General features: G+C 40.1%; 1 protein-coding gene across 1 annotated transcript in view; it reads left to right on the top strand.

The window, feature by feature from the left end:
• EFCAB3 (EF-hand calcium binding domain 3) overlaps positions 1 to 23,889 on the top strand; it is a 97,010-nt gene that overhangs the window by 68,126 nt on the left and 4,995 nt on the right. Inside the window, 5 exon segments of the mRNA XM_060082699.1 lie at positions 8,025 to 8,168; positions 9,656 to 9,727; positions 11,049 to 11,169; positions 17,142 to 17,335; positions 17,863 to 18,047. Of these exon segments, the coding sequence (XP_059938682.1) occupies positions 8,025 to 8,168; positions 9,656 to 9,727; positions 11,049 to 11,169; positions 17,142 to 17,335; positions 17,863 to 18,047 (716 nt within the window).

Genomic DNA, 23,889 nt, shown 5'->3' on the forward strand with positions numbered 1-23,889 from the left:
GTTGAGCCCTTCACAAATACGAGGTAATGAGACCCATCCCAAAATGAAAGCATAAACAAAAGCCCCTTAATATATCTGATCATTTTTTTTCTCTAAGGGAGATCTGGGATTTCAAAGGTTGTCTACAGTACTCTGTTATTTAAAAGCAAAAAATATCTATATTTTATGATACAATGTCTAATTTGTGGGGAGGAAGGTGGATTACTTTTTTTAATATTTATTTAGTTTTTGGCTGTGCCAAGTCTTAGTTGCGGCACGTGGGATCTTCATTGTGGCAGGCGGGATTTTTAGTTGCAGCATGTGGGATCTTTAGTTGTGGCATGCAGACTTCTTAGTTGCAGCATGCGGACTTCTTAGTTGCAGCACGAGGACTCTTATTTGCCACATGCATGCGGGAACTAGTTCCCCAACCAGGGATCGAACCTGGGCCTCCTGAATTGGGAGCATGGAGTCTTACCCACTGACCACCAGGGAAGTCCTGGGGGATTACTTTCAAATAGACATCTTTAAGAATTTAGACAGTCCTGGCCAAATATTTTTATTCCAAGGAGAACTTGTGGTGTGCAGAAGAAAAAATACAAGATCAAATAGAAATTAAGTAGCAAAGCAGTATCAACACAACTAAAGTCCCAGAATTTATCACAGAAAAAAATTATAAGGATAAAATGAGCTACCCTCGCTACAGTTCATTCATCCAAACAACAAATACTTACTTAAAGCCAACAGTGTACTAGGCGAAACACAGGTCAGACATGTTCCCTGCCCTAATAGGAAGTCTTACAGGGAAGGCAGTTAAACCATGAATTTGTTGACTGAACCATTTAAATTACAACATGACACAAGTTATGATAGGGAAAGTATAGAGTTAAAGGAGCATAAAAGAAAGTGTCCTAACTTAGTCTCAGTAAGGATAGGAGGGAAGTCCCAGCGAAAGCTGAATAATGAGTAAATCAGACAAAGAGCACAGAAGGGAGGGTTCTGGGTAGAAAGAGTGGAATCTGCAAAGGCCCAGAGAAAAGGGAAAACATGACACACTAGAAAAACTTAAAAAAAAAAAAAAAAAATCAAGCATGGCTGTGTTTGGGTTCTGAGAAGGTTAATGCTTCACCCCTCCAAGTTTGGAACCAACTAAGAAATTCCTCCAAGAGACAGGAATCCAAAAAACACCTTTATTGCTGGGAAAGCTGGTTTGGGAAACACAAAAGATTGGCAGAATCACAACTTCATTTTTCACTGTAAAACTGAACTAAATGCCTTAATAATAACAGTTTATGGCTTTATAATACTTCAAGGTTTCTGAAGTATATTAATATACATTGGTGCTTTAAGGGTACCCACTATTTGTCTTAATCAGGTGTTGTACCTACAGACATAGAAACAACTGTCCCAGAAGAAGTATTTTATTCTCAGAGATCCCTAAAAATAAGAGACACAGCACACCATGAAGAGGGAAGCACCAGTGTCAGTCAAAAGGCAAAGGGTAGAGGGAAGTGGGCAAGAGCCTTAGTTTGGTTTCTGCAGGAAGGAATAGACAAGGCAGGATAAGCAGGTTTAGGATTGGCTAGTTAAATCATTTCAGTGAGCTCTGGGTATTCAGGGCTGTCCCTAGTTGTCTGATACCTGGCCCTGCAGTGATTAGGACAGAGGAACAGTAGCCCAGAGTTTAAGAGCCTAAGAAAGTTGGTGACTGGGGATACGGTCGCTGGATTGGTTGGTTTGTATATGAAGAACATGCTCACAGGCAAGTCTTTTACTATCGCTAGGAGCTGGCTAGTTATGGGAGGGGCAGGCCCTCCAGGATCAGCAAGGCCCCAGATATCAAAGCATCAAATACAGAAACTAGAAAACGTGGTTGTCGTGAGGATTAAGCTCTATGAGAGGTTAATTTGTTCAATTTACAAATATTTATTGAACACCTCCAAATCCCCAACATCTGCTACCATCCTCACTCTCAGTTGATATCCTTGCTTCCTACCCCTTTATAATCGGAGAATTCTGATTCTGCAGTCAGAATAGAACTTCCACAGACTCCCGCTTCCATATCTACCCCCACCAGCATCTGTCCCCACAAACTCTGCCCTCCTCCCTCTTCCACAAATGAACTTTATACTTTTATCTAAAGTCAATCCTTCCACTGTGGACTAGATCACATCCCTCTCTCAAATTCAAAGATATGACCAAAGAAACTGTGCCCCCCTCTCCAACACCAATTTTTTTCACTCTCTATTATATCATTCCTATTATCATACAAATTTACTATTATTGCCCCTAAGAAATATATTGTGACCTCATTTCCTCCTCCAGCTACTATAGAATTTCTTTGCTCCTCTTTGCAGAAAAATTCCCCAAAAGAGGTGTCTATACTCATTGTCTCCAAAACTATTTTTCCCATTCCTAGATATTTACACGTTCTTGTTTTCTTCCTACCTCACTGGTCACTCCTCAGTCTGCTTTGCTAGTTTCTCCCTTTCTCCTGATTCCTCTTCATGTTAGACCACCCCAGAGCTCAGTCCTTGATCCTCTTCTCTTCTTCATCCCACTCACACATGTGGTGATCTCATCTAGTCTTAGGCCTTAAATACCTATATGCCAACAATTCCCAAATGTATATGTCCAGCCAGGTCTCTCTCCCCAGCTCCAGACTCATATCTAACTGCCTACCTGACATCTCCAATTGTATGTCGAATAGACACCTCAAACTCAACATGTCAAAAACTGAACTCCTGGGAAATTCCCTGGCAATCCAGTGGTTAGGACTCCACGCTGCCGCTGCTGGGGTCCCAGGTTCAGGGAACTAAGATTCTGCAAGCCACATGGCGTGGCAAAAAAAAAAAAAAAAAAAAACTGAACTCCTGATATGTTCCTCTTACTCTTTTTCTTTTTAATTGTAGTAAAATATACATAACATAAAAATTACAGTTTTAACCATTTTTTTTTTTTTTTTTTTTTTGCGGTATGCGGGCCTCTCACTGTTGTGGCCTCCCCCGTTGCGGAGCACAGGCTCCGGACGCGCAGGCTCCGGACGCGCAGGCTCAGCGGCCATGGCTCACGGGCCCAGCCGCTCCGCGGCATATGGGATCCTCCCAGACCGGGGCACGAACCCGTATCCCCTGCATCGGCAGGCGGACTCTCAACCACTTGCGCCACCAGGGAGGCCCCAGTTTTAACCATTTTTAAGAGTTCACACAGATCAGTGGCATTAAATATGTTCACACTGTCCTCTAACCATCACTACCATCCACCTCCAGAACTTTTTCATCATCCCAAACTGAACCTCCAGACCCATTAACCAGTAACTCCTCATCCTCCCCTCACCTCAGCCTCTTACTTTTAAAATTTGACCTACCCATAGCCTTCCCCATCTCAGATAATGATATTTCATCCTTCCACTTGTTCTGGAAAAACTCTGGACTCATCCTTGACTCTTCGTTCTCACCCTACCTCTAAATCCATCAGGAGGGACTTCTCTGGTAGCACAGTGGTTAACAATCCGCCTGCTAACGCAGGGGACATGGGTTTGAGCCCTGGTCAGGGAAGATCCCACATGCTGTGGAGCAACTAAGCCCGTGTGCCACAACTACTGAGACTGCTCTAGAGCCTGCAGGCCACAACTACGGAGCCCCCATGCCACAATTACTGAAGCCCACGTGCCTAGAGCCCGTGCTCCACAGCAAGAGAAGCCACCAGAATGAGAAGCCCTCCCACCACAACGAAGAGTAGCCCCCGCTCGCGGCAACTAGAGAAAGCCTGCGTGCAGCAACAAAGACCCAATGCAGCCAAAAATATAAATAAATAAATAAATAAATAAATAAATAAATAAATAAATGAAGAAATGTGTATTTTAAAATATATATAAATAAATAAATAAAATCCATCAGGAAATCTCATTGGCTCTACGTTTAAAATAGATCGAGATTTATACCACCTCTACTGCTACAACCCTGGTCTAAAGCACTGTTATTGCTCACCCACAGTAGCCTCCTACCTGAGGCTAGTCTCCCTGCTTCTACCCAAATCCTTACAAAAGTCTGTTCTAACAACAGCCACAGTGATCCTGTTAAAATATAAGTCACGTCGGGGAGAGGGAGGCGCTGACCTACGTAACTCTGAAAACGACATTTTGACTAGAAAATGTAAGACTGAACACAAAAGGAGCTATACATAAACAACACACAGTATACTCTAATTAGTAAAGTTGTTTCTCATAGGGGTATGGATTAACAATTCTGAAACTGTTGTACATGTATATGACAATTGAATAAATAAGTGACTCAATGGTGGATGGTGGGAGCCAGGTTTCTCTCTGTTGGAGTAGGAAGTTTCAGATAAACAAGGGGAGAAGGCTAAAGTGAAGCAGTGGAACTGGATTAGAGTGAGACATTAGTGTGAACTCATGTTTAACTTAATATGGATGCAGATGGATAGATCAAGAAATAATATGATCTGTGTGTATACATGGGTTAGTATATGTGCATATATTTCCTAGCTCTGTTTGCTGAGAGGACTTAAAAGCACTGACACCCCCACAGCAACAAGCATACCCAGCACCCAGATCTTGACTTCCAATATCAGTCTCCTATGAAAGAATCAGAGTTCCTTGGATAAATGGCTGATTCTAGGGCTTTGGCAGAGAATATACAAAATGAACCTGGAATATCTTGCAGTGCCAGAAAGTAAGGAGATGCTCAAAATACAAAAGGACAAGAGCATGTCAAGGAGATACAGAAATGAACCTGAAAGAGCTCACAACAGCCAAAGCTGGAACAGTTTAAACAACAAAAATAAATAGAATAGTATTGGATTATAACTCAAAGTATAAAATAAATATCGATAAGTCCCTAGTGATAGAAATAAATGATTGAATTTTTTTTTTTTTTTTTTTGCTCTGTTGGGTCTTCGTTGCTGCACACGGGCTTTCTCCAGTTGCATCAAGCAGGGACTACTCTTGGTTGCGGTGCGCGGGCTTTTCATTGCGGTGGCTTCTCTTGCTGTGGAGCTTGGGCTGAAGGCGCACGGGCTTCAATAGTTGTGGCACGCGGGCTCAGTAGTTGTGGCGCACAGGCTTAGCTGCTCCATGGCACGTGGGATCTTCCTGGACCAGGGCTCGAACCCGTGTGCCCTGCATTGGCAGGCGGATTCTTAACCACTGCGCCACCAGGGAAGTCCCGTGATTGAATTTTTTAAATGAAGAAGAGACAAATCTCTCTTACAAGAGAATTCCAAATAATGTGTGTAGATAGTAGCTCTTCCAGGAGGTAGAGCTTAATCCCCATTCCCCTGAGCCCTCTGTCCCTTGAGTCTGGACTACCCTTAGCAACTTGCTTCCAAAGAGTAGAATATGAAAAAGGAAGGAAGGAAGTTTACAGTGGAAAAATCTGACAAACACTGCCTCAGCCAGTTAATCAAGGTTGCCATCACCAGTGATAAGTCATGTTGATAGCCTTAATATAATGATGATAACACCACTTCAGTTCTGTGGTCTTCCTCCCCAAAACCCATAATCTCAGTCTAACCATGAGAAGAACATCAGAAAAACCCAAATTGAAGGATTTTTACAACGTACCTGAACAACACTCCTCAAAACTGACAAGGGTGGGACTTCCCTGCTGGTGCAGTGGCTAAGAATCCCCCTGCCAACGCAGGGAACACAGGTTAGATCCCTGGTCCAGGAAGATCCCCCATGCCACGGAGCAACTAAGCCTGCGAGCCATAACTACTGAGTCTGCGCGCCACTACTACTGAAGCCCGTGTGCCTAGAGCCCGTGCTCCGCAACAAGAGGAGCCACCGCAATAAGAAGCCCGCTCACCTCAAGGAAGAGTAGCCCCCAGTCGCTGCAACTAGAGAAAGCACGCGCGCAGCAACGAAGACCCAACACAGCCAAAAAAACAAAAAACAAAGAAACAAAAACTAGCAAGGGTATCAGAAAAAAAGGAAAGTTAGATAAACTGTTATAGAGAAGAGGTTAAAAAAACATGATGACTAATTGTAATATGGTGTCCTGGATGGGATCTTGGACAGAAAAAGGGTGTAGGGAAAAACGAGTAAAATCCGAATCATGTCTACAGTTTAGTTAATAGAACTACACCAGTGTTGGCTTCTTTGATGTGACAAATGTACCATAGTAATGTAAAATGTCAATGTTATGGGAAACTGGGTGAGAGAACTCTCTGTTCTATCTATGCAACTACATCTAAAACCAATCTGAAATAAAATTTGAAATAAATTTTAAAACATAACCACACACATATTACCTCTCTGACCTCTCCTACTCCTTTCCTCTGGCTCACTCTGCTCCAGCCTCGCTAGCATCCTTGCTGTTCCTGGAACATGCCAGGCCCGTTCCCCTTACGGTCTTTGTGTTCTGGCTCTTCCCTCTGCCTAGTCCTCTCTTCTTCCAGATATCCACTCTCTCACCTTTCAAGTTTTTGCTCAAATCTTACATTTTAAGACAAGCAACCTATCCTTCAATCCCTAGAAATCCCAACCCCCCCACAACCCTGTATTACTTATTCTCTTTTTCCATAGCACTTACCACCTTCTAACCTTCTAACATGCTCTCTATCTTACCTATTTATTACATTTATATAAGGGCAGAATCTTTGTCTGTTTAGTGCACTAATGTATCCTAGGCACTTACAGCAGCACCTGGCACATAGAAGGCATGCAATAAATATTTGTTGATTAAGCTGCATGAAAGCCTACTACATGCCAGAAATACTGGGAGAAAAAAAGAAACACTTCAGAGATAGTTCCAGCCCTAGAGAAGACAGCCTTATATCAAGGGAGAAAGATGTTAACTTTTCACACAAATATAAGGCATGTATCTTATTTCTATAGAATTAATCATTCTTATACACAGAGATGCTAAAATTTGAATATGATATGAAATGTTTTATACTGGTACCATTTGGGAGAATACCTTGTTCTGGATTCACCTCTTCATTTACTAATTTTAGAAAATACATGTCTAACTTTGGCTCCAGTTAATGCCTTGAGTATTTCTTTAAAAATCTTTAAGTCTGTACAAAACATTCAGACCTCATAGATCTATAGTCAGAAGTCAGGTGGGCTCACCTGGTTCCTCTTCTCTGGGTCTTACAAGGCTGAAAAGAAGGTGTTGACCAGCTTGGCCTTTTATCTGGAGGCTCTGGAGGAGAATCTGCTTCTGAGCTTGTTCAAGTTTTTGGCAGAATGCAGTTCCTTGCAGTATAGGGCTGAGGTCCCATTTCCTTTCTGGCTGTCAGCCAGGAGCCTCTCTCAGACCTTTAAGGCTGCCTGCATTCCACATCACATGCCCTCTCCATCTTCAAACCAGCAACAGTGAGTCAAGTCCTTCTCCTGCTTTGAATCTCTCACTTCATCTGCCACATCTCTCTTTTGATTTGTTTTTTTTTTTATTTTTTTTTATTTTTTTATTTTACAAATTTAATCAGTTATACATATACATATGTTCCCATATCCCCTCCCTTTTGCGTCTCCCTCCCACCCTCCCTATCCCACCCCTCCAGGCGGTCACAGAGAACCGAGCTGATCTCCCTGTGCTATGCGGCTGCTTCCCACTAGCTATCTACCTTACGTTTGGTAGTGTATATATGTCCATGCCACTCTTTCACTTTGTCACAGCTTACCCTTCCCCCTCCCCATATCCTCAAGTCCATGCTCTATGCCACATCTCTCTTGCTTCATAAGGGACCCATTCAGATAATCCAGGGTAATCTACCTTAATTACATCTGCAAAATCCCTTTTGTCATGTAAAGTAATACATTCACAGGTTCCAGGAATTAGGGTATGAACATCTTTCAAGAGCCATTTTGCCTACATATTTGCGTTTCCACCAATTAGTTTATTCTAGTTCAAATCTCATGGAAGGACACTGTCCTTTATAAGAAATGTCTACTAAATACTCAAATTTCTCTAGTTTTTCAGAACATGACCTCCAATCAACGGTAATATCTGTTCTAGTTCCATAAGAATATGTATTTATTCTTAAATAACTGTCCTAACCTAATTCCATTTCCCCAGCCTTCCAAGATGCCTACAACTTCTTTAACAAGGATGAAACTGGCTGTATTGATTTACATGGAATGATGTGCACTTTAGCTAAGTTGGGAGTGAATCTAACCAAGCATGAGGTCTATAATGAACTAATATGTGCTGATATTGATCGTGAGTACTTTGACTTGTCATTATTTTTTTCATAAAAAATTTTTATAAATATATATTTTTTCTCAGACTACATAAACATGAGAAGTAAACCTCATTCATTTGCCAAAAGCACATATATGTGTTTCTCTTTAAAGTTATCAGTGTACAAGTTATGAAATCAAATTAATGCTATAAAATGGGCTAGTCTTTGAAAAAGCCTGTGTGGAAACGAAAAGTGACTGTCGTATTTAATATCAAATTCAGATTACTTGTCCTAATGTACATTTTGGAGTGTGCCTTGAAATAACAGATACAAAGGCATTGACAATTTCAAAAATTACCTGTTACTGTTAGCCAAAGTTGGCTTCACCTCTTGATGGATGTTGAGGCAAAAGACACAACCAAGCCAAAGAGCAGAAGGAAGGATTTATTACTTGCAACAAGTAAGGAGAATGCTGAGGATCTTTCCCAAAGCAGTGTCTCCCCAGACAGCAAGAATGGGGAGGTTTTAAGCTAAGGGTACATGCATATTCATGAAGGGGCTGGAGCAGAGGAGAATTCAGCATAGATTTGGGGCAAAGGTCGACAGAGTCCAGGCTCTAGTTGATTGAGGTTATGAGGGTCAGCAAAGGTCAGCAGCATCATTCCTTAGGCTCTAGGTATTCTGGTAAAGGTTGAGTGTGCTCAAGGGGGTTTGGATCCTGTAAAACAGCTCAAGAATGTGCTTCAGGCTAACCTCAATTTTCAAAACAGAACTGGGAGTCTTTACAACTGATATATTGTTTCCAATATGGTTAAGTTATTTTCCTGGCCTGGTAATACCAGTCTGTTCTTACATTCTTTGTTCCTTTCAACTCATTAACTATGAGGCGTATTCTTCTGCAAGGACAAGCACTATGGCCAGGCTTAGATGACAAAATGGCTTAGGCCTAAAATGGCTTCTCTTATGTCAAGAAAGTTATGCCTAGTTTTCTTCCTCCGGGACCCCCTACCCTATCTGCCTACATTGCCAAGGAAATCCAAGCCCTTTGTTTCTGTTTGAATCATTTTAGTACAAATCTTCCTTCCATCATTAGAGCCCACCTATATTGAATTTTAAATGCCACAGCATTTTTATTGATATTTTTAAAGCACATAGGTAATGTTTTCTTTGAATATACTGATTTAGTGACTAATAGTAATAGCCCAAGTTGGTGTGTTGTGTGGAATATATATTCAGCACAGTACCTCATCTCACCACTCCTCACCCACCTGCCAGTGCCCCATTCAATAAGCAGCATCCCATGTGTGTCAGTCACCATTAATTAAAGTGTCACTTGTTTCTACTAACTCTACCCAAATTTTTATTCTTTCATTGAAACACAAACACTCTAATAGCACTCGCTATCCTTTAATTTTAGAGGAAACAGGGTAAAACTCTGGCATATTCTAATAATAGAAATATAGAGGTGGGAGTGAAGTGGGAAGGTAAATATATCCTTGTTCTGAGCTTTAGATCTCTGTTGCAGGAGATGGGAAGGTGAATTTCTCAGACTTCATAAAGGTGCTAACAGATAACAACCGCTTCCTTAAGGCTGTGGGTGAGTAGAGATATTGCTGAATAGATGGCAGATGGTTAGTTGCAATTCATGGCACTGTAAAGATTATTCATTTAGGTCTCCAATCAGGAAGGTGTAGCCTGGATGTGATTTACTATTGTACTGCTTCTCTAAAACAAAATTCGCTAAGGAAATTGATACCGTTTTAGAATTTTAACTTAAATGCATCAAGTCCTTCTGCAGAAGACACTGCTTTTTGGACTCCAATGAGAACACTCAGGCAGTGGTGTAGAAAATTTTGGTCACCTTTTATAGTACTTTAATTCTTTACCAGTACCTGTGCTACTTTGGGAGGTACTCCTCCTACAGAAGAAAAATTGTCTTTTTAGAAAAAGAAAAATGCTCTCTCTCTCTCAGGCAAATTTGGGTATAGATAATTCACTGTTCCTGAAAAATATCTTCCTCACCCTGGTGAAGCCTCTGCCCTCAGTGTGAGGGCTGGAGAGTCTGCTGGGGGTTCGAGAGCATGTTTTCACACAAGGTTATAATGAAGTGGAGGTACTCAAATTATTGCTGTTAGTCCTCTAACGGTTTGTTTGTGAGTTTAACAAGCTGCTTTGGAAAATCTAACCCTATTCATATCATGTCTTCTAGGATAAATGCATTCCAAATTCCAAATATTGTATACAGTTTTGAAAAATACATCCTTTCATAAGCTATGAACTGTTTTAGTATAAACAGAAGTTACTGTTTCAAGTATCACTATAGTAACAAGGGTTTGCCTGCACACCAGAAGTGTGTATATCAACAATTCCTTTACATAGAAGAACAGAACAATAGTCCTTAACACATAATTCATGTTTATGTTAAATGTATTACTGTATTTACTTAGAAGTCACTGAATTAAAAGTATTTCATTTAAAATTCCATGATTGGGCTTCCCTGGTGGCGCAGTGGTTGAGAGTCCGCCTGCCGATGCAGGAGACACGGGTTCATGCCCCGGTCTGGGAAGATCCCACGTGCCGCGGAGCGGCTGGGCCCGTGAGCCATGGCCACTGAGCCTGTGCTCCGGAGCCTGTGCTCCGCAAGGGGAGAGGCCACAACAGTGAGAGGCCCGCATACCGCAAAAATAAATAAATAAATAAATAAATAAATAAATAAAATTCCATGATTATTTTGTCTGTTCAGTTATCAAAATGACCTTTTTACCAAATAGAACAGACTTGCGAATGTTTTTCTATAATTCTCTATTTCTTGACTTGGTATTAATATTGTATATACAGTAAAACAACTGTAACTTTAATCCTTTTTATGATAGATTTTTTTTCAGAAGGCATTTTGAATTTTTTTTTTCCCTCCATAGTTCCAGAAACGGAGAGCTGTTTAGATGTAGCTGGCAACCCAGGGAGCCTATTGTTTGATATCCTATCAAAGCTTGTAGAGACTTCAGCCTTACCCAATAAGGCTACAGAGGAAATAGTAAGGTAGGTGGCAAAGAAAGAACAAAAACGACCTTCTTGGCAGCATTTATGAGGATATTAACAAGGCAGCCACCTCTCCCTAACATCCTACTCCACGGATCTGCTCCAAAACGAAGGAGAAGGTGTATAGGCAAATAAATAATCATGTGCCACAGCATGAGGCTGTATTCCTTCATCCTCACTGCACTGCCTAGTTCTGACATTGCAAGGTTGATTCAGACGATCTCAGTGCCCCTTGAAAGCCTAAGACAGCCAAAAGTTCAGCTTCTCCTACCCTAGGCTAGAGAATCCCAGAGGAAAGAGACTTTTCCAGGAATGATTTTGGGTGAGCTTGGAAATCTAGTTTGAATACAAGATACTCCCATTCACACTGGATCTACCAGGGGCTGTCAAAAGGTCCTTTGGGATGAGGTACAGCAATTTCATACTTCTCAAAGTAGTCTTTGGACTGGAGCCAGAATTATACTTGAGAATAGAGGTTAAGGAAACATTCTCACACCCAAATGGGTTTATTCCAGCAAATATCACTAAAGATACATTTCCTCAATCTATGTCTATCATTGTATTACAAAAATTAAGTGTTTCTGTTATCAATCTTTTCAACTCTTACTCTCTCAAAGCATTCTACTATCCCACTTAGAGAGACTTAAAAATACAGAATGCCAACAACAATGTAAAATATCCTTCTACTCCTCAACAGGTAATCTCTTTATACTATCCTACACCTCGGTCAGATGTGGAACAGAGGGTGCACAACATGCTACATTTCATTTCAAGTCAAATACATTTATTAAATGCCTGCTGTTGGTACACAAATTTGGCACATTCCTTAACCATTCAGCCTCAGTTTCCTCATCTATAAAATGAGAATAATAATACCCATAACACAATTATAGGGAAATTGTGAGGATATGTGATAATGCAGGTAAAGTGCTCAGCAAATCATAAGAGCTCAATAAATGTTAGCTATTATTATTATGTGAAAGTAACTAGAATAAACATAGAATACACACGTTATTTATTTTAATCCTCACCTACTGATATACCCTATCACCCCCACTTTACAGATTAAAAAAGCTAAAGCACAGGTCAGTTAAGTAACCTGCCCAAAGGGGTAGGGGTGCCTAGATTCTAGCACAAACTGTCTGGTTCCAGAAACCATGCTCTTTTCCACCTCCTTGTATTGCTGCTTATATCCAGTAAGTGCTCAGGAAATGTTAGCAGATGTTGGTGTTTTTATTGTTATTATGGTTGTGGTAGTTACTTATCATATACTTGGTTCCTAAGGAGATCAGAAGTATTTAATAGGTGGCATTTGCATTTAAGGAGCTTAAAATATAAATTGAAAGAAGGGACTTCCCTGGTGACACAGTGGTTAAGGATCCTCCTGCCAATGTAGTGGACACGGGTTCGATCCCTGGTCCAGGAAGATCCCACATGCTGCAGAGCAGCTAAGCCCGTGCGCCACAACAACTGAGCCTGCGCTCTAGAGCCCACAAGCTGCAACTACTGAAGCCCGTGTACCTAGAGCCTGTGCTCCACAAAAAGAGAAGCCACCACAGTGAGAAGCCCGTGCATCACAACGAAGAGTAGCCCCCACTCGCTGCAACTAGAGAAAGCCTGTATGCAGCAACAAAGACCCAGCGCAGCCAAATAAATAAATAATTAATTTAAAAAAAATCTTCCAACAAACAAAAGTCCAGGACTAGATGGCTTCACAGGTGAATTCTATCAAACATTTAGACAAGAGCTAACACCCGTCCTTCTCAAACTCTTCCAAAAAACTGCAGAGGAAGGAACACTCCCAAACTCATTCTACAAGGCCACCATCACCCTGATACCAAAACCAGACAGAGATACTACAAAAAAAGAAAATTACAGACCAATATCACTGATGAATATAGATGCAAAAATCCTCAACAAAATACTAGCAAACAGAATCCAACAACACATTAAAAGGATCATACACCATGAACAAGTGGGCTTTATCCCAGGGGTGCAAGGATTCTTCAATATATGCAAATCAATCAATGTGATACACCATACTAACAAACTGAAGAATAAAAACCATATGATCATCTCAATAGATGCAGAAAAAGCTTTTGACAAAATTCAACACCGATTTATGATAAAAACTCTCCAGAAAGTGGGCACAGAGGGAACCTACCTCAACATAATAAAGGCCATATATGACAAACCCACAGCAAACATCATTCTCAATGGTAAAAAACTGAATGCATTTCCTCTAAGATCAGGAACAAGATAAGGATGTCCACTCTTGCCACTATTATTCAACATAGTTTTGGAAGTCCTAGCCACGGCAATCAGAGAAGAAAAAGAAAGAAAAGGAATACAAATTGGAAAAGAAGAAGTAAAACTGTCACTGTTTGCAGATGACATGATACGTTACATAGAGAATCCTAAAGATGCCACCAGAAAACTACTAGAGCTAATCAATGATTTTGGTAAAGTTGCAGGATGCAAAATTAATGCACAGAAATCTCTTGCATTCCTATACACTAACAACGAAAGATCAGAAAGAGAAATTAAGGAAACAATCCCACTCACCACTGCAACAAAAAGAATAAAATACCTAGGAATAAACCTACCTAAGGAGGTAAAAGACCTGTACTCAGAAAACTGTAAGACACTGATGAAAGAAATTAAAGATGACACAAACAGATGGAGAGATATACCATGTTCTTGGATTGGAAGAATCAATATTGTGAAAATGACTATACTACCCAAAGCAGTCTATAGATACAATGCAATCCCTGTCAACTTACCAGTGGCAATTTTACAGAACTAGAATAAAAATCTTAACATTTGTATGGAGACACAAAAGACCCCGAATAGCCAAAGCAATCTTGAGGGAAAAAAAGGCACTGGAGGAATCAGACTGCCTGACTTCAGACTATACTACCAAGCTACAGTAATCAAGATGATATGGTACTGGCACAAAAACAGAAATATGGATCAATGGGACAGGATAGAAAGCCCAGAGATAAACCCACGCACCTGTGGTCAACGAATCTATGACAAAGGAGGCAAGGATATACAATGGAGAAAAGACAGTCTCTTCAATAAGTGGTGCTGGGACAACTGGACAGCTACATGTAAAAGAATGAAATTAGAACACTTCCTAACACCATACACAAAAATAAACTCAAAATGGGTTAAAGACCTAAACGTAAGACCAGACACTATAAAACTCTTGGAGGAACACATATTCAGAACACTCTATGACATAAATCACAGAAAGATCTTTTTTCACCCACCTCCTACAGTAATGGTAATAAGAACAGAAATAAACAAATGGGACCTAATGAAACTTAAAAGCTTTTGCAAAGCAAAGGAAACTACAAACAAGATGAAAAGACAACCCTCAGAATGGGAGAAAATATTTGCAAATGAATCAATGGACAAAGGATTAATCTCCAAAATATATAAACAGTTCATGCAGCTCAATATTAAAAAAAACAAACAACCCAATCAAAAAATGGGCAGAAGACCTAAATAGACGTTTTTCCAAAGAAGACATACAGATGGCCAAGAAGCACATGAAAAGCTGCTCAACATCGCTAATCATTAGAGAAATGCAAATCAAAACTACAATGAGATATCACCTTACACCAGTTAGAATGGGCATCATCAGAAAATATACAAACAACAAATGCTGGAACTTTGTTATAAAGCAGAAACTAACACACCATTGCAGAGCAATTATACTCCAATAAAGATGTTAAAAAAGTTTTAAAAAAAATTCTGGAGAGGGTGTGGAGAAAAAGGAACCCTCTTGCACTATTGGTGGGAATGTAAATTGATACAGCCACTGTGGAGAACAGTATGGAGGTTCCTTAAAAAACTAAAAATAGAATTACCATATGACCCAGCAATCCCAGTACTGGGCATATACCCAGAGAAAACCATAATTCAAAAAGACACATGCACCCCAATGTTCATTGCGTCAATGTTTACAATAGCCAGGTCATGGAAGCAACCTAAATGCCCAAAGACAGATGAATGGATAAAGAAGATATGGCACATATACACAATGGAATATTACTCATCCATAAAAAGGAACGAAATTGGGTCACTTGCAGAGACATGGATGGATCTAGAGACTGTCATACAGATTGAAGACAGAAAGAGAAAAACAAATATCGTATATTAATGCATATACCTGGAATCTAGAAAAATGGCACAGATGAACCAGTTTGCAAGGCAGAAATAGAGACACAGATGTAGAGAACAAACGTATGGACACCAAGGGGGGGAAGTGGCGGGGTGTTGGTGGTGGTGGGATGAATTGGGAGATTGGGATTGACATATATACACTAATATGTATAAAATAGATAACTAATAAGAACCTCCTGTATAAAAAATAAATAAAATACAATTCAAAAAAAAGTGTTTACTCTCACTCTTAAGGATGAATAGACATCCAAGGATCAAGAGATATTTAAGGAAAACCTGTGTTACTAAAGAAAGATTAAAACAGGAAGAAAGGGAGGGAGGGAGGGAGGAAAGGAAACAGTTATAAATATAACCTGGTATATAATCATCAAACAAAGATTAGAGTTTCAGGGAAGGGAGAGACTCTATACTACACCAGCAGTTTTCTGACTTGGGCACTCATCATTATCACCTGGAGCGATTGTCAAAACACATCGCTGGGCCCCAGGGTTTCTGATTCAGGAGTTTTGTGTGAGACCCAAGAATTTGTATTTCTAACAAGTTCCCAGTGCTGCTGCTGCTGCTGCTACTGATTTTAGGACCACACCCAGAGTCTGTAGAGAATACTCTGAAGGAAAGAAAAGGTGAGCCTTAAAGAACCTAGTAGGAAGTAAATTACACTGAGAGAAACGACTATTATTCTATATTCAGAGGCCAGTGAGAACATTGTGGGTGGATGGGTTCAAGGCTAGGGAAGGACCCTAGTTTGTGGCTCAATATCAAAACAAACAAACAACCCGATCAAAAATGGGCAGAGGGCTTCCCTGGTGGCGCAGTGGTTGAGAGTCCGCCTGCCGATGCAGGGGACACAGGTTCGTGCCCAGGTCTAGGAAGATTCCACATGCCGCGGAGCGGCTGGGCCCGTGAGCCATGGCCGCTGAGCCTGCGCGTCTGGAGCCTGTGCTCCGCAATGGGAGAGGCCACAACAGTGAGAGGCCCGCGTACCGCAAAAAAAAAAAAAAAAAAAAAAAAATGGGCAGAAGATCTAAATAGACGTTCCTCCAAAGAAGACATACAGATGGCCAAGAGGCACATGAAAAGATGCTCAACATCGCTAATTATCAGAGAAATGCAAATCAAAACTACAGTAAGTTATCACCTCACACCGGTCAGAATGGCCATCATCAAAAAGTCTACAAACAATAAATGCTGGAGAGGGTGTGGGGAAAAAGGAACCCTCCTATACTGCTGGTGGGAATGTAAACTGATACAGCCACTATGGAGAACAGTATGGAGGTTCCTAAAGAAACTAAAAACACAGCTACCATATGACCCAGCAATCCCACTCCTGGACATATATCCAGAGAAAAACATGGTTCAAAAAGATACATGCACCCCAGTGTTCATTGCAGCGCTATTTACAATAGCCAAGACATAGAAGCAACCTAACATGGATCATAATCGATAGGTATTTTTCTAGACAAGACTGGGAAGTCTTGGGGAAGAGGAAGGAAGGCAAAGCCCAGGGAATGCATATATAAAGTAATTAAATGGCCTGTGGAAAATATCAGTAGATGTTCTATAAATGTCACAGAAACAAGCCCTCAATAAATAGTATTGAGTGAATATACAAATTAAATTTAAAATGAACGCATTCAGCATATATAACTTGTAACTTGACGTTTTTTTCTTTCTGTCCAACACTCAGGCACTTTTTTTCAGTAGGACTATGGCACTTTTTTTCAGTAGGACTGTAGCACTTTTTAACCACCTGTGAATTACTTTTTTTTTTTTCCTAGCTATTTCCAAAGAAAATTCCGGGAAACCACCTTGGAAACGGTGTGGAGCCCTTGTGCTACGAGTTATGGAAAAAGGAGATTTAAGCCAGACACATGCACACCTGCAAGCTCAAGCACAGCCACCTTTGCTCATGCTGCCCGGATTGCAATAATGAAAGAAAAGGATTTATTTAAATCTCTTGAAGAGCTCAAGAGTAAGAGCCATTTGTCCTCTCCCCACTGTTGTAAAGGATTTATTTATATATTACTGGTCAGAAATAAATGCTAGATGCCAAGTGCTTTAAGAGTAGGGCCACAGGTGGGGCTTCCCTGGTGGTGCAGTGGTTGAGAGTCGATGCAGGGGACACGGGTTCGTTCCCCGGTCTGGGAAGATCCCACATGCCGCGGAGGGGCTGGGCCCGTGAGCCATGGCCGCTGAGCCTGCGCGTCCGGAGCCTGTGCAAAAAAACAAAAGAGTAGGGCCACAGCCTATGCTGAGTGTCTGGTCTCTGTCACACAGATATCATTTGAAAGCAAATGTACCTGAATCCCCAGACACCTGTATGAAGCTGAAAGTCTGTGGATGCTTGGGTGGTAGGAGCAGGAGAGTAAAGAAGGGGTGGCATGGCCCCTGAGGAGATGAATAGACAAAGAGCAAAATAGGTACCACATGTATGTCTTTTATGTGAATTTCTTCTTACATTATTTGTGATACCAGTTTTTTTTTTTTTTATCTTCTTAGGATGCAGTCTTCCTTCAGATAGCCCATATTCAAAAATACCCATCTTTCCACTGCTTCCTAATGTGGATAGGGTGGTGACGGGAAAGCCATTCAAAGACATACAGAAATTAGAAATGCTAAGGAGAAAGGAGCCTCTGAATTTCTCTGAGAACAATTTTTTCCATAAAAAAGACTGGAAAACACAGGTGAGATTTAGATTATGTCATATCAGTTAAATACTTAGGTTTTTAAGTTCTAACTTAACAGAACTAGTAATGTGCTTTTTAATGACAAATATTTTCAGTCATGATATTTCAAACCAGGTTCCATAGCCATGTTCCTAAATTTAAAGCCCAGGTGTAAATATTTCATTTAATTTCAACAAATAGTTTAACTTATTGAAAATACATAATATTATCATTCTAATCTAGTCCATTACAACATCTAATCTAATATACAATAAATGTCAATTAGAAACCAAGAAATGGAACTTTCAGGTTTCAGAATGAAAGTAACTGAGCTAACATGAACACTACCCCACCAATCTACTCACTCACCATGCCCAACCCGTCACACAGACTCATGTGACCACATAAAAATACCAAATGAAATAGAGTGACATATAAAAATGCATTCAAAAGAAAGGGACCCCTTTGTTTCAGAAAGAAGAGAGAACCTAAGGCTAGAATGGTATGTTCATAAATGACCCTGTGAGTGGCTGAGGGAGAGGTGAGAGGTGAAGCCCTCATGGGGCTTCACATGGATCTGGATCCTTCATATGGATCTAGGCCCTGATGGCTAGGGGTTGTGGTTTTTGGGTTTTTTTCCCCCAGTGGGAATGAATATTTATTTATTTATTTATTTATTTATTTATTCATTCATTCATGTCTTTTTTTTTAACATCTTTATTGGAGTATAACTGGTTTACAATGGTGTGTTAGTTCCTGCTTTATAACAAAGTGAATCAGTTTTACATATACATATGTCCCCATATCTCTTCCCTCTTGCGTCTCCCTCCCTCCCACCCTCCCTAAGGGGTTGGGTTTTTTTTTTTTTTTTTTTTTTTTTTTTTTTTTTCCTTTTTGCAGTATGCGGGCCTCTCACTGTTGTGGCCTCCCCCGTCGCGGAGCACAGGCTCCGGACGCGCAGGCTCCGGACGCGCAGGCTCAGCGGCCATGGCTCACGGGCCCAGCCGCTCCGCGGCATATGGGATCCTCCCAGACCGGGGCACGAACCCGTATCCCCTGCATCGGCAGGCGGACTCTCAACCACTTGCGCCACCAGGGAGGCCCAGGGGTTGGGGTTTTGATGACTGTTCAGGGTCAGGAGATATGGACCCTGTAGGTGAGCAGCTAGGACTGAAACCTCTACAAAACCAGAATCTGGAAGGGCTGCCCTTTTAGTGAAAGGAGGAGTCCCCTGGTGCAACACAAACAACCACCAGTTAGAACCAGTTAGGAGACATAAGAAGATAAAATGACCTCATTTAAAATAGTAACAGAAGAGATAAAACTCCTAGAGATTACTTAGGAAATATAAAATATCTATATAAAGAAATGGTTAAGATGCTCCTAAAGGACCCAGAAGAAAAGGTGAACAAACAGAAAGGCAGACCATGTTCTCAATTTACAATGTTTGACATCATAAAGATGTTGTTCTTTCTTGCTTGATCTATAACTTTAATGTGATTTTTTGAATTTACCCAAAGGATTTTTATAACTAAATAATCTGGTTCATACACAAAAAATAAGAACAGTCAGAATAATCTGAAAGAAAAACTTAATGAACACAGAGAGTAACTTTACCAAATATTAAGGCATATTAAAAGTCTCAATATTTAAAATAGTGGAGCTATTGTCAAATTAATAGATCCAAAGAACAAAATACAAAATACAAAAATAGATAAAAATATACAGAGAATTTTAATTTTTAAAAAATGTGACATTTCTGGGACTTCCCTGGTGGCACAGTGGTTACGAATCCTCCTGCCAATGCAGGGGACACAGGTTCGTGCCCTGGTCGGGGAAGATCCCACATGCCACAGAGCAGCTGAGCCCGTGCGCCACAACTACTGAGCCTGCATTCTAGAGCCCGCGAGCCACAACTACTGAGCCTGCATGCCACAACGACTGAAGCCCGTGCGCCTAGAGCCCATGCTCCGCAACAAGAGAAGCCACCGCAATGAGAAGCCCACGCACCGCAACGAAGAGCAGCCCCCGCTTGCTGCAACTAGAGAAAGCCCGTGAGCAGCAACGAAGACCCAAAGCAGCCAAAAATAAATAAATAAATCAAAAAAAAGTGACATTTCAATACAACATGGAAAAGATAGATTGTTTAATAAACAGTGTACTAGTTAGCCATCTGAGAAAAAAAATTGAGATGCATAAATTACACCTTCCACAAATTCCAAATGGATCAAAGATATATAGGTAAAAGGAAAAAATGGAAAGAGGAAGAGAATAAAAGAAATCTTTAAAATACTGAAACTCTGGGAAGGACTTCCTAACAATGACACAAAAGTAATTTTTAATAGAAAGATACTAATTCAAGTACTTCAAGATCAAAAATCCCTACATGGCCAAAAAAGTCACATTTGCAACACATAACACAAAGCGCTAACTTCTCTAATACATCAAAGAGCTTCAAATTGATTAGAAAAAACTAACCTATATAAAAATGAGCAAAGGATATGAACAGTTTTCAGAAACATGAAAAGATATTCAATCTCACTCTTCATAAAAGATCCAAATTAAACCTACCCTGAGATATTATCTTTCCATATTAGATTGCCCAAGACCAAAAAGCTGAAAAACACATGGGGCACTCCTAAATTGTAGATACGAGTTTAAATTGATTCAACCTCTACAGAGGAAATTTGGTAATATTTACCAGAATGACAGACCTCGTTCCTTTTGACTATAGGGGAGGTACAATGTCTCCTCTACCCTCTTAAGGTTTTTGGCAGGGCCTGAGAATTAAATCGACATAAGACAGTTAAAATGGAGAAAAGCAAACACATTTTATTAAATTTTACACGTACCTGGGAGAATGAAGACCCAAAGAAGCAATTAGAATTGAACACTTATGTACTGAAATGGACAGAGTAGTGAATTATGAAAAAGTGTCCAGACAAAGAGGCTTGGGCTAGGGTAGTTAAGTGGGTGAAGAAGTGAGTAGGAAGATAAAGATTAGTTTAACAAGGTATGTTAAGAGTAACTGCATAAGAATAAAATACTTTTCTAAAATCATAAAAAATTCCCTGGCAGTCCAGTGGTTAGGACTCCATGCTCTCACTGCTGAGGGTCTGGGTTCAATCCCTGGTTGTGGGACTAATATCCCACATCCCACAAGCTGCACAGTGTGGCCAAAAATAAGTAAGAATGTAAAAAATCATAAAAAACAGAATAAAATAAAAAACAAAATTTGTTTGTACAGATTTCTCTTTGCCTTGACTCCTTGTCCCTAATGATATGAATGTTACTTTCCTCCTGGTATAGGGAGGACATCTTCCATACGGGGAGTTTATCTCCTGTATTTAGGGAAAAAAAAGGAGAACTCAGTGTACCCTTCTTACACCTGCTCTTCTTCAAGTGCCTTTAGCTCAAAATAATCCTTATGCCAAAGTGGCGTATTTGGGGGTGGCATATTCTGTCACCTTCATGACCTGGCAATTCCACTCCTGGGACACCACCTAAGATACACAGATATCCTTACACATATTCCAAATGCCACCCATAAAAGGGTAATTCATTACAGGGTCATTTCTGCTAGCAAAAGATTGGTGGGGGGTGGGGGGGAGACTAAATAACCATTAATAGGGACTAGTTAAGTTAGGCTCCAAACACACAGTGAAATGTTCTGCAGCCATGTTAATGACTAAGAAACTCTTTGTGCAGTGATGTGAAAGATCTCCAAATGGAAAAAGCAAGACACAAGGCAGTATGAATAGTACACAACTATTTGTGTAAAAGGAGGAAAAGTCAATATGAAATATGGACATTTTTTTCTTGTAAAATGGCCTGGAAGGAAACACAAGAAGTTATGACATTGGTCGCCTGTAGAAAAGGAAACTAGGGGGTTGGGAGAGAAAAGTGCCAGGGAGATCGCAGGGTATACTCACCATACTTTCAGAATTTTGAACCATGTGCATGCTTTACCCTCTAAAAATACCTGAAATAAAAAAGAAGTACTGTTTTGAAGAGTATTAGACAATAAGAACTAAAATAGTACACCATGGTAACATGGAAGATGAGGAAGGCAGTGCCCAAAATTAAAGCTTTCTAAATTCCTTTTATTGTTTGGGGAGAGGCTTATGATATTAAATCTATAATTTGTTACATTAATTTTAAGTATTAAAAATGTGAAGACAATCACTAAAAACTAAAATGAATAACTGCCAAAACAGTAGAGGAAGAAAAAAATAAGAAAAAAGAAAAACATGAAAAAATAGAAAGTGCAAAACAAAGTAGGCAGAAGAATCCAAATATATCAGTAATCACAATAAAAGATTAAACTCACCAGTTTAAAAAAATAAAGGGAGGAAGGAAGAAAGGATCATTTTCAAGTTAAAAAAGATTCTGATTTTTTTAAAACTGGTTTTAAGATGTATATTCTTTAAGGGAGACACCTAAGTTATTACACAGAAACTTCAAAGGGACAGAAGAAGATATATCAGGCAAATACAAATCAAAATAAGTTGTTCTCCATACATTAGTGTGGGGAAAAGAAAATTTAAGAGAAATACAACTAAAGATAGAGATGCTGTCTAATGATTTTAAAAAATCATCAGGAGAATCTTAACAATAAAAGAAACAAACAAATAAAACAGACACAGATTCACATAGAACAAACTAGTGGTTACCAGAGGGGAGAAGGATGAGGACAGGGGCAAAACAGGTGAAGGGGATTAAGAGGTGCAAACTACCAGATACAAAACAAATAACTTACAAGGATGTAATGTACAATACAGGGAATATAGTTAATATTTTATAATCACTTTGTATGGAGCGTAATCTATTAAAATATTGAATTACTGTTTGTACACTTGAAACTAATATACTTCAATTTAAAATTTTTTTTAATAAAATAAAAATACATATTTTTTAATTTTTATTCTTTTTCAACTTTTTTATTTTATTTTTTATTTTGGCTGCACCATGCAGCATGCGGGATCTTATCTCCCCAACCAGGGATCCAACCCATGCCCCCTGCAGTGGAAGCGTGGATTCTTTTTTTTTTTTTTTTTTTTTTTTTGCGGTACGCGGGCCTCCCACTGTTGTGGCCTCTCCCGTTGCGGAACACAGGCTCCGGACGCGCAGGCTCAGCGGCCATGGCTCACGGGCCCAGCCGCTCCGCGGCATGTGGGATCTTCCCGGACCGGGGCATGAGCCCGTGTCCCCTGCATCGGCAGGCGGACTCTCAACCACTGCGCCACCAGGGAAGCCCAGAAGCGTGGATTCTTAACCACTGGACCACCAGGGGAGTCCCTTTACTTCTTGGGAAAAAAAATTTAAATCATGAGGAAGATATAACTATTCTGAATCTGTACACACCTAGCAAATTAACAGATAAGGTGATAATTAACAGAATAATAAGTATTGGCTTTAGACTTTTTAAGGCATTATACATGGTAAAAATAAATACTAAATGAATAAGCAAATCCATAAGTACAGTGGGAGATTTTTATGCATCTTCAGAAACTGATAATGCAAAGGAGCGGTTGGGGGGATAAAATCCTCTCACAAAAATTTAAGTTTAACAGAAACATGAAACTATAGCTTGATGTAGAATCAGAGTCTAAGTTGTTTCAGGACATAAGAGATGAGCACAATTTGTAGCCAGGAGGAAAAACCCTTAGAACTCCAGTTCTCAATCTTGGCTACAAAACAGAACCACCAGGGAGAGCTTTTAAAATCCTGGTGCCCAGGCCACAACCCTGTCCAGTTAAGTCAGATCTCTGGGAATGGGGCCCAGGCCTCAGTATTTTTTTAAGTTCCAACATGCAGCCAAAGCTGAAAACCACTGCTCAAAGAGAAGAGAAACTGAAGA

Source organism: Mesoplodon densirostris, chromosome 18 (assembly GCF_025265405.1).
Source record: "Mesoplodon densirostris isolate mMesDen1 chromosome 18, mMesDen1 primary haplotype, whole genome shotgun sequence".
In the NCBI taxonomy this organism is placed as follows: Eukaryota; Metazoa; Chordata; class Mammalia; order Artiodactyla; family Ziphiidae; genus Mesoplodon; species Mesoplodon densirostris.